Here is a 20,279-nt window from a genome sequence, read left to right as displayed (position 1 = left end):
TCTATAAAGATACCCTCTATGGAAGTATTGCCCGTGGCTCAGATGCCCGGGCGCCGCTCCGGTTACCAGCCCTTCGGGAAGCAGCGCTGTGTCTGGGGGAGACCCGACCCCCACCCGGGCCGGCTGCCCGTCACGCCTGTGAGGACGGGGGCGGGGGCGGGGGCGGGCTCCCTCCCTCGCTCGCTCTCTCCCGGGCGTTCTGTCGGACGCTCTCCCAAGGGGCAGCGCAGGGGGAAGGGAGGGGAGGGGCTCGCTCGGAGCAGGTGGAGCGCGTCACGGGAGCCTGGCAGGAGCCCCGCCCTTCCACCCAGGGTGGGCGGGGCGGCGGGAGGCCCAGCGTGATGTAACCATGGAGACGCCGCTAGTCCTCCCCTGCCCCGCCCCTTGTGGGGCCGGACGGCTCGGGATTGGCCGGGGGGCGGGCGCTCGCCCTCTGCCCCCTGACCCTGCGCGGTGGCGGCTGCTGGTGGCCGTTTCCTGCTGGCCTGGCGGCGGCGGCTGCTGCACGGGGCGGGCGGGAGGATGCGGCGCAGGTCTCGGCTGCTGCTCTGCTTCGCCTTCCTCTGGGTGCTGGGCATCGCCTACTACATGTACTCGGGGGGCAGCGCCGCGCTGGCCGGGGGCGGCAGGAAGGTGAGTGCGAGCCCGGGAGGCGGCGGCGGCTCCCCCGGGGGTGTCTCCCGGCCCGCGGCGGTCTGGTCCCCTCCCGTGCGGGGATTCCCCAGCCCATGTGGTCCGTGGTCCGCTTCCCCGCCACGCAGCGCCGAGGCCGCCCCCTCCCCCCCGAGCCCCTTCCCTCCCGTGGCGTGTGTGGGCTCCCCGCAGCCTCTCACCCCGCGGCGTGGCGACTTCCCCTTCCCCACAGCGAGCTGCTGGGGGCCCCCTCGCACCCCCCTATGGTGTGTGTCCGGCGGGGGGGGGAGGGAATCGCCCCGTCTCCCGGGTTTCCCCTACAGTGGGTGGGCGGCTTTCCCCAGCCTCCCCTCTGCGCTGTCTCTTCTCCCCAAGTGGTGTGTGTGACCCGGGGCTTTTCCCCTGCGGGAGGAGGGGATTCATTTCTTTTCCCCTCTGCCGCCTACGAAGGAGGGGAGGGGAGGGGGTGGATAAAAGCTTGTAAGCCCCTCCCCGCCCCTCCGCAGCACGTTTTAGAAGGCAGATGGTTTCTTTGTGGACTTCAGACTGGTTTCACCTCGTCATTGTATGAATCGCTCCTTCTCCAACTGCAACGAGCCACGTCCCAGGCTGTGGGGAAGTTTTGTGGGGGAGGGCTGGGAGAGAATGGGGGCTGGGCTTGGGGCAAACACGGAATGTGCAGGAAGAGATGTTCTGATTAGATATTCACCTTATGTAATTAACCAGTTGTTTCTTCCAACATCTCTTAAATATTATTTGGTCGGTAGCTGGGATCAATTCCCATATCTGTTTTCTCCTCATCTCCCTGGCTCCTCTTCTGCCACCTTGCTTTTCCGTCTCTCCTTGGCAGTTGCAGAGCCTCTCGTAATAATCCTCTGCCCTTTTTGTGTGTGTGGAAGAGTTAATAATTCGGTTGTTCCACTTTTCAACCTAGAGAGGATAAATATAATTTTAATTACAGCAGTGGATATTTTTATTTCCCTGTCCCTTATTCCCCATTTTTCTAAACCTTAGTTTAGCACTTTTCTTTATTCCCACAATTATAATGTGATTAAAAGGTTGATTTCCCACCCCCCAGTTTGGTTTTGCAATGACTTTTCAAATGCCAGCTTAGTTTGAGCTGGTGCTCATCTCTTTTGTTTAATGGTTCAATTAATAATGCTTTGAAACTGCCTGACTAGATACAATTAAGAAGTCATTTAATGTAATCATGTATTGTGACTTTTTAAATAAATATTTTACAATGTATTGCAACACTTCATTGGCCATGGAAATAAATGCATGGAAATGTCAGGCTTTGGTTAGGTACTTTTATAGTCCACTTTCATGTGGGTCCAGAGATGTTTAGACAGAATTTAAAATATGAAACTTTAATTTTTGTAGAGTCAAATTAACAAAATATTTAAAATAAGTTTTATGTTAAGACTAGCAAAGCCAGGAAGTTTTGAGTTTTAAAGAAGTTATGGGTAGGTGTAGCAAAATTGTCAGAACGTTTGTTATTTTGTACATATGCTCATGTCATATCATGTTAAAAAAAACAACTAGGGTAATATTGTTTAGCTAGGAATTGGCCTTTTAAATCCATCCATACCTTAATTATTTTTGAAGTAGTGTTTCACAATTACAAGATAAGTCTGTATTTTCCATTAACGTTGATGGAGTCTGAGTCGTAGATGAATAGCTATTTTCATGATAGAAGTCTGATGAGGGACAGATCCTACAGTAAATCTTGAAGTAAAATAGTTAGTTCCATGACTAAGAGTTTGTAGCATCAGGGTCTGCATCTGAGTTAATGTTTTGCCATGCTATCTTTTCATAGTTCAAAATGAATTTACTATACCGTAATTACTGAAATAAAACTTTAATGTTGTAACTAAATATTAATGTATAACTGTAAATACAAACTCTCATTCTCCTTAAACAGATACAGGGGGCTCATAACCGAAATAGGTCTAGCATGTGATGGAATTAGGGCAGTGGTCTTAAAAAGCTCTTTGTTGAGGTTCCATACAAGTGTATTTAGTAAGTAAAAATAGGCTGCTGATAGTAGTATATAATGGAGGCAGGGAAAGTTAGCTAAGACAAACATCTTAATATTTAGAGAAATTACTATCAAGGGAAAGATACTTGACACGTTATTTAACTGTATTAATATTGAGGCCTGTGGTGTTGATCCTTTTTTGCACATTTCATGACCAGTTATCATTCCATACAAAATTCAATAAGTCTGAACAGTTGAGAGTTACAGCAAAGAGAAGCCGAAAAATGAGAAGAGTTAATAAACATGGACAGGCTCTTAGCACTGGATTTAAAATATGCAAGACTAAAGTAATGCCTGGTACAGAGGAAAATAGGTATTGGGGTCATAAGAAACAAGTGGGGGAAATTAACAGTCATACATAGATTGGTGATTTAGGATTCTATTTTCTGTCAGTGAAGCATAAAATTTAATCCCAACCCTTAGAATGGTTTAGTGAATGTAAGTAGAGGAAGAGGTGTGTGAATGTAATTGCTTTTGAAATATCAGTAAAAGACTAATTGACTTAAAATGTCAGATCCTGAAATAAAGCAAAAACACACTCTTAGCTTTATGAATAGAAATGCTGCTGTGGTGAATTTCTTGGTCTAGATGACTCTGTAGTCCTAATTGCTCTCAAACTATTTCAGTACGGCAAAAGCACAGAAGAGTCTCTCGTGGAATAGCAGTCTTAGTAGACTGAATTCTTGGCTTGCTCAGTCTACAAATTACAGAACTGGGAAAAGGATGGTTCATAATTATATAATTAAAAGTTAGGATGCAAATTACTCAGATCTCATTCATACAAAGAACGTATGCTTATATTAGGATGACAAAAAAGTACAAATCTAGGGAACATGTTCTGCGAGGTGATGAGGTCAAACAATTCCCACTGACTTCAGTATGCTTACTGATTATTTGTGTAATTATAGCCTAAGGGCCCTAGTCATAGACCAGGACCCTATTGTGCTAGGTGGTGTACAAAACAGAACAAAAAGACAGTCCCTGCCCAAAGGGTTCACAATCCAAGTATGAGATGAGACAACTGAAGTATATAGGCCAGGCATCAGCAGCCTTTGGCACGTGGCCGGCAGGGTAAGCTCCCATTGGCCTGGAATGGCCAGTGGGAGCTGCGATCGTCCATACCTGTGGATGTGTCGGGTAAACAAACTGGCCTGGCCTGTCAGGGGGCTTACCCTGGCTGGTCATGTGCCAAAGGTTGCCGATCCCCAATATAGACAGATGGGGGAGTACAAATAGTGAGACAGTATTGGTTAGCATCATAGACAGTGGTCTGTGCACAGCCTAACTTGTCAAGGTTTTTTGTAGAAGACAGTCCTTAGGAGGGATTTGAATGTGGCTAATGAAGTAGCTTTGTGGGTGTTTACAGGAAGTGTCTCCCAAGGATGTGGAACAGCGTGGGAGAAAGCACAACTTTGACAGTGCTCACTATAGTGCATGATTGGGCCCATTGAGTAACCAGGACTTTAGTTTTTTCCCTTATTAGAATTGTCTGACATTCTTAATTTGTGTTTCTGTTTCTTTGGTTCTCCACTTGCAGTCTTTCAGTGCATGCACTGCCTTATAAAGAATGTGTAGCTAGTAATGCATACTTTTATTGAATTAAGTTATTCGGGTTCTATATAAGTAATGTCTATATAAACATGGCATATCAGAAACACAAACTTTGTAGTATTTTGGGTACAGTTTTGGGGGATGGTAAACAATGGTTGGCCTTTATGATGTGGATATTTGATTACTTACTGTTTAAAAAATAGCATACTTCTGTGATTTATTTAGCACTCTTTTGCCAGCAAGTTCTGCCTATTCATTCTCATTCAGAACAAATAAACTTTCATGACTGTTCCCATTTTCAAAGCAGGAAAATACATCTTCTGTTGGAGCTACAGAATGGTACACTGATTATTACTCAGGTAATATTTTACAGGGACATCATTTTCTGCTCAGGTTAATATTTACGTGTAAGGCAATCATAAAAAGGCTGTTACCCAAACATTAGGATTTCCCTGGCTGATTGCTTGTCTTTCTATAGCTATGGAAGAGAATGGGTCTATCAGGCCAGAAGCTCCCCTGTTCCCCCCCAAAGAGCAGCAGTTGGAGGGTCCCTCATTATTTTCACCTAAAGAGCCTCTGATAATTGGGTGGGGGGCCACTACACCGCAAGTAGAATTAGGAGCCACTCCGCTTATCATATGGGTAACTCTGCAGGATCGTCTTAAAGGTCAAACTACGGTAAAAAAAAAAAACTTGTAAAATAGTTCCAGGATCTGTTAATCTCTGTTATTCCAGGATATTTTGTGGTCTAGTAAAGTTGGGCGGATTCAGAATTATAATTAGCTGAGCCATAGGGAAGCAGGCTATTCCTGAGCTGGTTGTGTGTGACTCCTCTCTACAGTTTCTCCCTCCCCCTCCTCCCCCCCGCCCAAATCTTTTTTCCTGTTCTGGTTTTCTGAAATGGACAAATTCTTGATAGGTTGCTTTATCATGGAGCAAGCAGAAAAGGAATGAATCAAAGGGAAAAGGTGATGCCTTAACTTGAGTATATCTGTTGATTATAAGTAAATCAAGATTAGGGAATGGGGTGCTTCTGTGGTAGCTCAAGGATGACAGGACTTTCGCGTCGTGCCTGTTAGCAAATGTAGCATATCTTTATAATGCAGCTTTTTTTTTTAAAACCAGGACATTAAGTAAAATAGTGTTAAATGAAACACGTATAACAAGTATGAAGGAGAGAATGAGAAAACTACATATAGAAATGACATTTCAAATTCATTTTTGTAGATTTAAGTGGAAACAAAAGGAAATGTTTTTGTCTAGTTTTTCAGTTTTTGTAGTCTTGGGTGTTACTTTTGTCACCAAAATGAAACTTCCTGATAAGTGGCATTTTTAATTAACAGTATCCCTTTTAAGTTATAGCATAGGACACATCAGTGAATGTATATAGAGGCCCTGGGCTGTTTTTGGGAAAACTTATTTTTAAAAAAAGTGTGGTATCTGCAGGGAGCCTTCTCAACTTGGCCGCTGTTGCTTGTGTGTGAGGATATGTGTAACCCATTCCACCCACTTTATAACTTGAGGATTCTGAACATATAGCCACACAGGGAGTTTGAGTTTAGGCTTCTATCATTTGAGATATTAACTCCTTATACTATATGTTCTTGGATTTGGTTTGTTAGTATCTCAATGTTAGGATATTTTGGCTATTCTTAATCTTGAACAGGTACCTTAACTAGTTCTGTATGGCTCTTCGCTCTTCTTGAGTTCTTAACTTTCTAGAAAGAGCATGGATCTAGAAGACAAATGATGCTCCTTTCTGTTTTGGAGGTAATATTGGTGGATATTTTTAGTAAAAGTCACGGACAAAACAGAAAAATTGATGGAAGCAGTGACCTGTCCCTAACTTTTAATAAAAATATTTCTGACAAAATGGGGATCTGCGGCTCCCCACACTATTTCAAGATGGGGAGCTGCAGGGACTAAGAGCTGCCTGTAGCACCGGGGGGCTGCAGGATACCCCTGCCGCCTGCAGCTCCGGGTGTCTCTTGCTGCCCACAGGAGCTGGGAGCTCGGGGTTCCCTGCCACCCATGGGGGCTAGGAGCTGGCATGGAACTTGGGGGTTCCCTGCTGGGAGCTTGGGGGAGCTTCGTGACTGCAGCGTTGTCCCCTAGCAGCAGGGAGCTCGGGGGGTTTCCCCCGCCGCTCGTGGTGGCAGGGGAGCTGCGGGGGCCACTGGAGGTGGCAGGGGTACCCCACAGCTTCCTGCCTCAGCGGGTGGCAGGGGACCTTGCAACTTCCAACGGCCTCCGCGACTTCAGCCTGCGGTGGTTGGAAGTCACGCATTCCATGACTTCTGTGACCTTCGTGATTAAATTGAATCCTTAGTAATAGGTGGTGATATTTTTTTCTTGTAATTTGCAGTTCTTCATTTGAAAGGGAATCGTGTTCTTTAATTACTGTGCCACCAAGGCTTTTCTTCTTTCACTGCAGTATATAAAAGTCTTTTGAAAATGTAGTTATATGTACTTTCCGTTTATTAAAGTCTCATTTTACAGAATTATTTTAGTATGCTTAGACATTGAGTCATTTTGTCAGTCAGTGGTAGTTTTAGTCAGTCACCCTCATGGAACATGTCTTGTGTGAAACTAGGTTCACTTGCAGTGACAGGCCAGAATTACATAATAGGCTCTTTCCCTGTTTCTTCGCTACTCTTTGAGGTGACATTTTGATGGGAAACCTCACATTTGCATGGGGAGGTAGTGGGAAACTGATATTTAACTGCAAGATACCTGTTGCTTTTGTTCTTCAGTTTAGTGATTGTCTTTGGTCTCAGTGCTGATGATACCACTCTTGAGTTAAGTATGGTAGATATGCATAAGGGAGCTGTGTAGGGAGAATTGTCTAGTGGTTAGATCAGGGAACTGGGGAAACAAGACTGATTCTATTCATAGGTCTTCCATGAACATGGTGTATCATCTTGAGCAAGTCTCTTAGACTGCCTGTCTTTTAGTCTCCATTTTGCATGGCTATTGTGAGGTTTAATGGTTGCAATTCTCAAAGTATTATTCCATATTCCACTTTGATTTGCTGCTTCACTATGGTTTCTGTATACATCAACTTTAAAACTGTAGTGACATTGCTCTTAGTATTTAGGGTTCTTCTGTGAATGGAAATGGCCCCCTGGAGTGATGTGGTTTAAAAAGTGTAGAGAATGAATAATGTGAGGCATAAGTACTATGCATGTTCCAGTTTCTTGACAGTCATGCATTACAAGATTTTGTGTAAACACATCCATGCTCAAAGATGTGCCAGCTCCTTCCAAAAATACGGTTTGATATCTGATGCCTGTCCATGATATAAATATGATGGCAGTTTTTTTTTCTATTGAATCTTTTGCTTTTATCCATACAAAATGCACTTCTTTCCCATCCTCACTGTCAACTACTTTCCTCATATTAAGGTATTCTCACTTAAAGATTTAGGTTGGACATTAGGAAAAACTTCCTAACTGTCAGGGTAGTTAAGCAATGGAATAAATTGCCTAGGGAAGTTGTGGAATTTCCATCATTGGAGATTTTTAACATAAGAACGGCCATACTGGTTCAGACCAAAGGTCCATCAAGCCTAGTATCCTGTCCTCTGACAGTGGCCAATGGCAGGTGCCCCAAAGGGAATGAACAGACAGGTTATCATCAAGTGATCCATGCTGTGTCACGCAATCCCAGCTTCTGGCAAACAGAGGCTAGGGACATCATTCCTGCGCATCCTGGCTAATAGGTCCATCAGTGGCTATCTTCCATTAATCTATCTAGCTTCCTTTTGAACCCTGTAATAGTATTTGCCTTCACAACACCCTCTGGCATGGAGTTCCAGAGGTTGACAGTGCGTTGTGTGGAAAAAAATACTTTCTTGTGTTTGTTTTAAACCTGCTACCTATTTATTTCTTCGCACAATACAAGAATGGGGGGCCACCAAATGAAATTAATAACACTTCCTTATTTACTTTCTCTATACCACTTGTGATTTTATAGACCTCTATTATATCCTCCCTTAGTCACCTCTTTTCCAAGCTGAAAAGTCCCAGTCTTATTAATCTCCTCATATGGAAGCCATTCTATACCCCTGCTAATTTTTGTTGCCCTTTTCTGAACCTTTTCCGATTCCAATATATCTTTTTTGAGACGGGGCGATCACATCTGCACGCAGTATTCAAGGTGTGGGTGTACCATGGATTTATATAGAGGCAATATGATATTTTCTGTCTTATTATCTATCCCTTTCTTGATGATTCCCAGCATTCTGTTTGCTTTTTTTGACTGCTGCTGCATGTTGACTGGATGATTTCAGAGAACTCTCCACAGTGACTCCAAGATCTCTTTCTTGAGTTGTAACAGCTAATTTAGACTCTCTTATTGTATATGTATAGTTGGGATTATGTTTTCCAATGAATTTAAGAACTACCTGCATCCAGAAACTCTGCTACTCAATGTACACTTTCTTATCAAAACATGGTCATTCTGTGTGACTAATTTTTCTTTTGCACAAACACCTTCATGTAACTTGAAAAAAATGAGCAAAAAAATCCCTACGGTATGCCTGGGGGGCAGGCACTGGCAAGAAATTTTATAGATTCTTGATTTCCTGTTGCACCATGTACCAGAAGTGCTTGAAATAGAAAGGATTCAGTTGTGGAAAGGTTATACAAAGGAATGGTACAAAGCTAACATGTTATGTCAAGTCCAGTTCTCTCATAACCATAGGCATGTTGTGCACCTAGCCACCAAGCTGGAAGTGAGGACACCACAGAGTCAGGAAAATTCTGGCCTAGGCAGACAGAACAAAAACATCTGCACAGTTGGGGTGTTACTAACTAAGATAAATAAAGTGAAAGGATAGGCTCATGAGAAGTGTGTGTGTGGGAAGGGGGAGTGTGAAAAGCTGATCTTGGCCTGGCTACCTATGTTTGTAAGTTTCTTGCTGAAGTTGCTTTGCTGATAAGTAGAATAATGAATTATTTGCTGTTACTAGGGAGATTGTAATTAGGGGCTGTTATGAGTTATGTGCTTGGTCCGGAGAAAACCTATAAAGAGTTTAGTTAGAGAGTGTATTTTGGAGAAGTTTGGATTTTCTATGAATTAGGAGGCTGGCATCAAACTCTCCAATGGCTAGGAGAAAGGCTGGCCACCGGAACCCTGCTGCTTAATCACTTGGCATCACCTCAAATTTTGGGTAACTATATTTGGGCTGCTTCTATATTGCTAGTTTTGATGTGTGATTTGTACTCAGTAAAAATAAGGATTTTTGAGTGGAAGCACTCTTGTGTGTACAAATCAGACAGAGGTGCTGTGTCCCCCACTGATTTATTTTCTGACATCACCTGAAAAACAGAGATTAGCTAGCATAGCTTTGGGTTCAGATAATCCCAGGTAACAAATGGTGTTACGTATGAATCCTCAGACAGATGACTTGATCAAAAAATATCTATTTCCTCATTGTATGAGGTTCCTTATGTTTAGCCACTTGAAAATAATCAGTACAGCTGAAATTATTTTTGGCTACTAAAACTGTTGTGGTCTCTTAGTCCTGTTTGTTTAAGGGCAGGCAGTAAGTACACTTTCAGCATGATGCTAGAACTACAAGGACTGTTAATGGAGTGATGGCCAGTTTTTGATTCTTTGCTTCTGGTAAGATGAATGGAAAAATCTAAACACTTAATAATGCACATTGAGACTGGCTGCTTTAATGCCTTGGTAAAGTGGTGGAAACTTTACTTCTTATTAACCAGTTTGATTTGGCATCAAGTTGTTGCCATCTGATGGTGTGTTGGCATAAATCAGTGGTTTTCAGCCTGTGATCCATGGACCGCTGGGGGTCTGCAGACTATGTCTAAGATTTCCAAAGGGGTCTGTGCACCTATTAGAAATTTTTTAGGGGTCTGTAAATGAAAAAAGGTTGAAACCCATTGGCCAAAGTGATCAAAGGTCTCTGTCCAACTACACCTCTACCCTGATATAACATGGGAGCCAAAAAATCTCGCCGTGTTGTAGGTGAAACCAGAGGTGAAAGTAAGCCGGTACGGTGTACAGGCAAGAGCCGGTATGCCGTGCCAGACTGGACCGGCTTCCCTGGCGCTAATTTAAAGGGCTCAGTGCTCCAGCTGCTGTGGGGAGCCCTGGGCCCTTAAAATCATTGCCGGAGCTCCGGCAGCGGAGCTCGGGTGGCACTTTAAAGGGCCCGGGGCTCCCCACTGCTTTACTGCATTATATCCAAATTCGTGTTATATCGGGTCATGTTATATTGGGGTATAGGTGTATTAGTAAATATCTGTATCACGAAACCTCTACTACAACTGGCAGACTCAGCAGAAAGGACAATGAGAGTTAATCTCTGGGTGAATTATCTTTTCATTGGCTAGCAAAGATTTCATCTGATTAGTGTTGAGGCACATTGGCCAGGCAGTGCAAAAGAGCCTGTGGTATCGGCACTGCCATTATATCTGTTCTGTCAAAAAGTGGACCATTTCAATATTCATGGCTGTCCATTCAGCATCTTTCATAATCAGTAAATTTGCTCATTTTTTACTATGTACCAGCTCCTAGATTTTACCAGATGCTGTTCTATAACATTGCACTGTATAAGCTGAGCAACTTCTGAAGTATGACTCTCATTGTATTGTTCTTGAATTTTTCATACTTGTGTTCTGAGAAGACTGTTAGGTTTTTTTTAGGCTGTCACTTTGCCATGAAAATCCCACTGAGTTGCAGTTTTTACTGTGTGATTAATTTTAACAAATTGGCAACTGATTTAATTTGTGGAGCAGTTATTACCCATACTTAATACACTAGTTGATACTTTTTTGAAGTTTTAATTAGGAAATGTTCTTTTTAGTTCCATCAGTTCAGCATCTGGCTTTCTTTTGATGTTTTCTGCAGATGACCGCTAAATGACAAAATAATAATTGTAACACATACAAAAAAGACCCTTTGTGAAATCTTTGGAATGGTTCTATCATTTACCAGATTCTTCAGAACTATTCTTAATACCTCTTAAAAATGATAAATCAGTGTCAAAAAGGACCAATTACTTGTTGAACCATTTTTCTTCCTATTGGATATATGCAGAAATACTCTGCCTCCTGCCACAAAACCCCCTTTGGAAAAGATGGTAGTTATTACTTAGGTCCATGGTATACAGTACCATGTGAGTTAATGTCCTATGCCAGACTGTAGTTGAAAGCCAAAGACTTTAGCAGGGTTCCTAGGTAAGACATTCGTAACTTGTTAATTAATTAAAATTTCCTTTTTTTTAAAATGAGAATTCAAATACAGTAGCCCCCTTGTTCTGATATTAAATTTAATTTTCTACGTTGCCCACAAGTTTTCAGTTTTAGAATTTGTTACTTACATCATAGAAATTGTTTGGGGTGAAGGTGGATATTTTGGCAACTGGATAGGGGGCATTTGGGTCTTTTGCCACTTGAGGATTGTGAAATAAACATCTAGCTAATAAATTTCTACTAAAAGTGATCAGCATTGAAATAGCTAAGTGATAGCGTCATCTTCAGATTTCACATTTAAAGGTGATGTGCATATGAGTTGTTTGGGAGGGTGGAAGAGAAACTTGGGCTTGTGCTCACTACAGCAGAGTGGGGGAAAAAAACACATCTGAAACTTTTTTTTGTGTGGCAGCCTAGCATCAGAAATTCTGGTCCTTTCTAGGCTGCAAGACTCTTGACTGGAGAATTAGTGGTAACACAAGAGCCAAGAAAGTCAGAAGTGAGCAGCTGAAGGGAATGGATGTTTAGACTCTTCAAATTGTTTTTATTTTAATGCTTGACTCTCCTGCAGTGACTGACATCTATGATATAGAAAGCCTTTGCTAAACTTTTAGAACCTTAAGGTAAGGTGCTATGCCTCAAAAACATCCCCAAGACCTTCCAAAAATTCTTGAGCAAACCCAGGTAAGACCAGATTTGATGTTCCTAGTATTTCTGAGTTTAAAAACAATTAAGGCCTGAAAGGCATTGTTTCTATACAGTAAACATGTAAATAAAAGCACAAGCATAATTTAAAAAACAATCATTGAGGTTACACTTAACCCATTGAGATGACTAGGATGGTTCATACATCTTAGGTTTGTTTCAGGCTATTTGCAAAGGCAAGAACGCAGCATTGTATTGGTTTACACTCATGTCAATATTTTCAAGTAACTGAAATAGTGTATATTTTCCTAGAAATTTCTAAGATCTTGTCTAGTGCAAGGACTCTCTTGGGAAAACTTCTCACCATTATGAACACTAGTTTAGCAATGATGGAAACTCCAGTAAAAAGCCTGCCAAAATTGTCTTTAGTACTGGTTTGACTATCATTATTTGTATTGTCTAGAACCCAAGTCTTGTGCTAAACACTGTAAAATCATAAGACTTTCTATCCTGAAGAGCTTACAAAAAGGCTTGCTCCCAAAGGGGTTACTGAAACAGTGACAAAAATGGTGTTGGCAGTTTGTGGTCCTGTCTACATTAGTTTCGAATGCTGCTTTGTCTAATTGCTGGTTGTTTTTTTTTGGTGTTTTTTTTAAAAGAAATTCCCTACTTTAGTCACATCTTAATCAATTAACTAGGAAATTAGCTGTCAAAGTAGACCAGCAACCTATTTAGTGTTGCACAGGCACTCAGGAAACCCGTCCAGGGAACTGCCGTGATGGGGGATGGGTGCCCCCTCCCCCAGCCCCAACATAGCCCATCTGGCTCCCAACTTGCCAAGTGGAGCGCCTCTACCCCAGCCTGGACCCAGCTGTGGCCAGGGCACCCCTCTCCGAACCCAGGCCCGGCCCAGACCTATCGCGGCTGGAGCACTCCTCCCTGAACCTAGCCCTGGTCTAGACCTTCAGGTGCCGGGGGGGGGGAGGGGCACCTATCCTGCGGCCCCAGCCCCAGAGCCTCCATGGCGGGGAGAGGCGCCTCTCCTCCCCTCTGCCCAGGTGCTTCTGCGGGGGGAGAGAGGGCTGGGGTGAGGGGTGGGGGGAGAGTCCTCTCTCCCTGCCATAGACCCAGAGCACCCTCCTGCATCCCAAACTGCTCATCTCTGACTCCGCCACAGAGCCTGCACCCCCAGGCAGAGCCCTCACCCCCTGCACCCAACCCTCTGCCCCAGCCCTAAGCCCCCTCCTGCACTCCGAACCCCTCAGCCCCACCCCCACCACATGAATTTTGTTATGTGCACCAATATAGAGGTGATACGTGACACATCAGCTTCATATCACTGCACATAACAAAATTCATTCCGCATATGGGTGGGAAAAATTAGAGAGAACACTGGCTGTGATATCACCATATTCGTTTGTGTTGCAAAATGGTTTATTTTCCCCTCTTCTCTCCTGCATAATACATGCTTGTCCTGAATTGAGGATTCATATTATAAAACTACTTCTTGTTTCCTGTATCTGAGTGACCTTCTGCAATCATTAAAACATGCTGTGATACTAAAATAAATGTCAAGAAGGCTTAATATTCTGAGGTGGCGTCAAATGTCACTTTCAGTTTTGGGAGCTATAATAATAATTTACTGCATATCTGGATGCAAAGTCTTTATTGCCTGTAGTTCTGTTGTCTTGCTCCCAGCTCTTTTTTTTGTGTGCTTATTAGTTTGTTGTTAGCAGTCTTTAGAGCAGTTGTTCCTGGTATTGTCTGTCACAAAGACAGTTCCTGCCAATTAATTTTAAAGCACTGATTTAGAATGACTGACAGGGTAAGGAGGATGCCTTATCTCATCCTTTCACTCACAGAAGGCGAAGTCTTCTGACCACACTGTCCAAGTCGGTAAACTACATAGGCTTGGCTGTAAAATTCAGCACTTTTTGTGAGCATTACCTTTCTTAGTTAAAGTACATGGTCTTAATTACTCCATATCCATATTAGGATTCCTCCTGTAAAAACTGTCTTTGTTAATGTGTGGCTGTCTGATTCTCTTGTAGGTGTTGAAGTAAAATTACTGACCCATGTACGGATGCCTTTTGGTAATGCTCAAAATATCTCACAACCCCTCTTACTAAATAAGTCTAACTATTCTGCTAGCTTTTCCATACTCAGACGTCAAGGTCAGAAGACACCATCATGATCATCTAGTCTGACCTCCTGCACATTGCAGCCACAGAAACTCACCTGCTCCTGAAATAGACCCCTAACCTCTGTCTGAGTTACTGAAGTCCTCAAATCATGGTTTAAAGACTTCAAGTTATAGAGTATTAACCATTTACACTAGTTTAAATCTGCAAGTGATCTGTGCCCTGTGCTGCAGAGGAAGGTGAAAACCCCGCAGGGTATCTCCAAGTCTGACCTGGAGGAAAATTCCTTCCCAACCACAACTATGGCCATCAGTTAGTCCCTAGTCCCTAGACCTGCCAGGCAGATAACTGGAAAAGAAATAATCTAGTGTCCCATCTTCAGCAGTTTGGCAACTGACAGTAGCAGAAATCCCTGTGGGCCACATGCCATCATAGGCCATTCTATCATACCACCCCCTCCACAAACTGAGCAAGTATGGTCTTGAAGCCAGTTAGGTTTTTGTCCCCACTGCTTCACTTGGAAGGCTGTTCCAGAACTTCGCTTCTCTGATGATTAGAAACCTTCATCTAATTTTGAGCCTAAAATTGTTGCTCAGTTTATAGTCATTTGTTCTTGTGTCCACATTAGCATTTACCTTAATTCCTCTCCCTCCTTTGTATTTATCCCTCTGATGTATTTATAAAGAGCAATCATATTTCCCCATAGCCTTCTTTTGGTTAGGCTAAATTAGCCAAACTCTTGGAAAACCTCAATACTAGATACTCAATTCCTTGGATCATCCTAGTAGCCCTTCTCTGCACCTGTTCCAGTTTGAATTAGTCTTTCTTAAACATGGGAGACCAGAATTGCACACAGTATTCTAGATGAGGTCACCAGTGCCTTGTATAATGGTGTGAACACTTCCCTGTCTCTAGTGGAAATACCTCACCTGATGCATCCTAGGGCTACATTAGCTTTTTTCATAGCCACATCACACTGATGGCTTGTAGTCATCCTGTGATCAACCAATACACCCAGGTCTTTCTCCTCCTCTGTCACTTCCAACTGATAAAGTCCCCAGTTTATAACAAAAATTCTTGTTAGTCTCTAAATGCATGATCTGGCACTTTTCATTATTAAATTTCATCCCCTTTCTATTACTCCAGTTTAAAAGGTCATCCAGATCTTCTTGTATGATGTTCTGGTCCTCCTCTATATTGGTTATACCTCCCAGCTTTGTGCGATATGTAAATTTTATTAGCACACTTTTTGGGCCTCATCTGTACTACACGGTTAGGTCGACATAAACTACGTTGCATTGACCTAGCTGTGGAAGTGTCTTCCCTTACGTCAGCAGGAGCCAAATTGAAGTCCTTCTCTACACCAATTTAGTAACACCACCTCGCTGAGCGGTGTACAGTCACCCTCGATGTAATTAGGTCAATGCAGCGTCAGCGTAGACACTGTTGCTTACATTGACTGTAAATGTCCTCCAGGAGCCTTCCCGCCCCCCCCCCCCCCCCCAATGCTCCACACTGGCAATACAATGGATACAAGCGCTTGTGATGACAATGTGTGCACGGTCACAAGCCAAGGAGCCAAGTGTGCACGCTCACAAGTGATGCTAAAACTGTGGTGGCTATATGCCAACATAAGTTAGATCAACCTAATTTTGTAGTGTAGATATGGCCTCAGTTTTGATCATTGTGTTAACATGCTGTGTAGTTTTAGCTGTATTAGTCCCAGGTGTTAATGGGCCATTCTATCTTGAATGGTCCCTTACAATGTGCTAATTACTTATGCTAAACAATCTGCTTCACCTTACATTTTGCTTTGAGGCTTGGAAATATTTAAATCCAGATTGGATATTTTTCTAAAAGAGATGTTTCTAAGGGCTTGGCTACACTTGAGAGTTGCAGCGCTGGTGGAGGCTTTCCAGCGCTGCAACTTAGTAACTGTCCACACCTGCAAGGCACATCCAGCGCTGCAACTCTCTGGCTGTAGCGCTGGCTGAATACCTGGTCTGCTTGGGGTGTAGCGAGTGCAGCGCTGGTGATCCAGCGCTGCTCATCAAGTGTGGGGACACACCAGCGCTGTTATTGGCCTCCAGGGTATTAGCAGATATCCCAGAATGCTTTTAACTAAATTACTCTTTTTGTTATGCAGCCTCTTTGTTTTGTTGTGAACTCGGAGCTCTGGTGCTCCAGGAGCTGCTTATCTAAAAAACAAACACAGCTCCTGTTTGCTGTGATCAATCTGTACCTGACTGTGAACAATCAAATAAGATAACCCCTGTGAATGAGGCAGGCAGGGAGTGAGTGTTTGCTTGACAGAGAAACAGCGGGGGCAGAGGGGAGAAAGGGAGTCTGTTGGATGCAGGCTGTTTGCAGTTAAGAGTAAGGGGTCGGGAACATTTTCTGATTTTGCAAGGCAGGAAGCTAACACACAGTGTTGGCTCCAAAAATCCCCACACTCTCTCTCTCTCCCCCACTCCCTGTCACACTACACCCCACCCCCCTCTTTTGAAAAGCACGTTGCTGCCACTTGAACGCTGGGATAGCTGCCCATAATGCATCACTCCCAACAGCGCTGCAAATGCTGCAAATGTGGCCACACACCAGCGCTGGTAGCTGTGAGTGTGGCCACACACCAGCGCTGTTCCTACACAGCTGGATGACCAGCGCTGTAAACTCCCAGCGCTGCAATTCTCAAGTGTAGCCAAGCCCTAATTCAAACAGGAATTAATTAGAGGGACTCCAGTGGCCTGTGTTATATACAGGAGGTCAGATTAGCTCAGGGGTCAGCAACCTGCAGCATGCGTGCCAAAGGCGGCATGTGAGCCGATTTATAGTGGCACTCTGCTGCCAGCTGGATTCCTGGCCGCTGGCCCTGCTCAGTCCACTGACGGCCTTGATGAACGGAATCCCAGGCCGGCAGAGGGCTGAGCGGGACCGGTGGCCGGGACTCCAGCTGGCAGGGGCTGGTGGCTGGAACCTCAGACTGGCAGCGGGCTGAGCTGCTCATCAGCCTGCTGATGGTCTGGGGTTCTAGCCGCCGGCCCTGCTCAGCCTGCAGCCGCTCTGGGGTTCTGGCCACCATCCCCGCTCAGGCCACTGCCAGCCTGGGATACCAGCTGCCGGCCTCACTCACCTCGCTGCACTATTATTTACTTTAGTTTATATAATATAGACTTAAAATGTATTATTTCATGCAGAACCTTAAATTACAGTGAATAAATGAAGACTTGGCACCCCACTTCTGAAAGGTTGACGACCCCTGGACTAGATGATTGCAATGATCCCTTCTGGCCTTATCTATGACTCCACTCCAAACCCTAGAAAGAAGAGAGAAATTGGTTGAGATGTAAATTTCTTGTGTCCCAAGGGTTAAGTTAAGCACAGTGCCTCTGTGGCAGTCTTGGCCTCTGCTGACCTGGTGACTTGAGGCTTGGAATTTAACCTGAGTAAAACCTTATTAGGTCACTGGGGGATGGCCCTTTCAATTTATTTTCACGGTTGACTGAATCAGTCCCAGGGAAAAGTCTCTCAAGCGCTTACAAACAAAAATATTCAGATGTTCTATTCATAGCCTTCAACACAGTATTTTAAATACACAAGGGTTCCAAGAACTTTTCATTCAAGGATATTTGATAGATTTTTGGGCTTTCAATGTGCACTTCTAATCTGTGAACTCTTTGTAGTGTGTAAATGATACTCTATAAACTTAGTGCAAAATTTAAGTGGTTTGAGCTGGCTAGCCATGCAAAAGGTGGGGACATTGGCTATCACCTGCCTGACAGGCAAGAAGCAATCTTGAAAATTCTTTTACTGTCCTCCTGTGGAGACTCCTGTTTTTTTGCTATTTGTTGAAGTAACAGCTTCTAGTGACCCTGGCTGAGGTATTGCCTTGTTCCACTGCTTCAGCCAGTCTGTAGTTCAAGGTTGAAATCACAGGATAAACACAAGAGGAAGGGGAGAAAGAGCTATGCATACTGTGCTCCCCTTCAGCCCTACAACAGCTCTTCCGTCATTCTACCATAGCCTCATACGGGGAACATCTGTTGTCAGACGACGGAAGGAGCAGTCAAGGACAGGGGTGGGCAAACTTTTTGGCCCAAGGGCCACATTAGGGTTACAAAACTGTATGGAGGGCCAGGTAGGGAAGGCTGTGTCTCCCCAAACAGCCTGGACCCCACCCCCATCTGCCCCCTCCCACTTCCTGCCCCTTGACTGCCCCCTCAGAACTCCCGACTCATCCAACTCCCCCTGCTCCTTGTCCCCTACCCCCCCCAGGATCCCTGCCCTAATCGCCCCCTGGGACCCCACCCCCATCCATCCCCCCGTTCCCAGTCCCCTGACTGCCCTGACCCCATCCACACCCCTATCCTCTGACACGGCCCCCGGGACTCCCACGCTTATGCAACCCCCCTGACTGCCTCCCCAACCTCTGCCCCATCCATCTGCCCCCTGTCTCCTGACTGCCCTCTGGGACCCCGCCCCGCTCCTTATCCAACCCCCCGGAGCAGCATGTCTGGCAGCCGCAGCGCCCAGCTGGAGCTAGATATGCTGCTGCTCTGCTCCGCAGGAGCACGCAATCCTGCCACCCAGAGTGCTGCCCGCGCGGCGGAGCGGCTCACAGGGAGGGGGGACAGCAGGGGAAGGGCCGGGGGCTGACTAGCCTCTCTGGCCAGGAGCTCAAGGGCTGGGCAGGACGGTTCCTGCGGGCTGTAGTTTGCCCACCTCTGGTCTAGGACCAAGTGACTGCTTTACTTCTCATCTACGACTCTTGCATATTAAAGGCTTTCCTCAATGACGGTTCTGAAGGCCAGAAATAAGAGCAAGAATCTCAGGAAAAAGTACCACCACCTACTCAGTGGAAATAGAGGATCTACCCATTTCCCCCCCCCTCCCCTCCCTTCAGTGATGACTATTTTAATCTGGAGTTAAACTTGGCCTTTTTCTTGCACTCATTTGTAGTAACAATGACAAATAAGTTGGATGGCATTTCCTGGTGGGTTAATGGTAGCTTGTGTGTAAATGGATATCAGCTGCACCTCAAACTATCAGCTTCTTTCATCCAGTCACTAATCTCCAGGAACTGCCTTGTTCATAGATCCGTCATTGCTTAAACTTCCGGATCCTGTAGTTATGTGTAATACTGTATTTTAATACCAACTGACTCTAGACTTTCTCTTGTGGGTCATACTTGTACATACGGATTCTCCAGTCAGCTGGTATGCTGATGTGCAACAGTAATTGCACTTAAGTATCATTAATGAGAATATTGCATAAAGTATGTTTACTAGCATCACTGACTCCATCAGCTGAAATTGAAAATCATACTAACTTTAGGATTTTCACTTAAAGCATCTGTGCAAACTAGGTATTAATGATTGGCACTTTTCCATATCCAAAAATGGACAGAGATTGAGTTTGAGGGACAAAGGCTGCTCTCACTATCAAAGCTCCTAGTCAACATCGCTGCCTACCCTACCCCACCAAACAGCTTTATTCCCCATAACATCTTTTTTCCCTCCTTATGGGAAAGACTGCTTTTGTTTACCCTTCTCTCCTCCCTCCCCTCCCCCTGCCCCATATTAGCTGTTGTACATAATTATTCTATGTCTGCCTTTTGACACTGCCAAATCATCATGGGTAGGAGAGGGAAGCAACATAGAGCTGCAGTGGAGGGAGAAGATATATGGAGAGAAGGCAAAATCAACAAAAGGAACTCTCTCTGCCTCATTTCTTTCAGTTTAAATAAACTGAAGAAAGGATCCATGTAAGAGCTGGAGAGGTGGTGATCCTAGTAGTTGCCTATACAAGTGATAAGTGGCTTTCTCCAAGTTTGCATAAAACTGTACATATTACTTTTTTACTTAATTTGAGGGGGTTTTATTGGGGTTGGGAGGTGGTTCAAGAGAAGTATATGTATGAAACGTCTGCAGTAGAATTCTTCTTTTGTTGCACTAACAATATAGCACTACTGAGTTTACCAGGATACATTTGCTTAGCTTCTGAGTTTACAAGGCAATAAACATCCCCATGCACTGTGAATAATACTGAAGT

The 20,279-nt window shown here is 44.3% G+C and overlaps 1 protein-coding gene across 1 annotated transcript in view; it reads left to right on the top strand.

The window, feature by feature from the left end:
- Positions 1-485: 485 nt before the first annotated feature.
- The window catches only part of GALNT2 (polypeptide N-acetylgalactosaminyltransferase 2), a 144,295-nt gene continuing 124,501 nt past the window's right edge, over positions 486-20,279 (top strand). Inside the window, exon 1 of the mRNA XM_045011200.1 lies at positions 486-633. Within this exon, the coding sequence (XP_044867135.1) occupies positions 523-633 (111 nt within the window). The 5' untranslated portion in view covers positions 486-522. The remainder of the gene's footprint in view (positions 634-20,279) is intronic.

Source organism: Mauremys mutica, chromosome 3 (genome assembly GCF_020497125.1).
Source record: "Mauremys mutica isolate MM-2020 ecotype Southern chromosome 3, ASM2049712v1, whole genome shotgun sequence".
NCBI classification, from domain to species: Eukaryota; Metazoa; Chordata; order Testudines; family Geoemydidae; genus Mauremys; species Mauremys mutica.
This window is presented reverse-complemented; position numbering and strand designations above follow the sequence as displayed.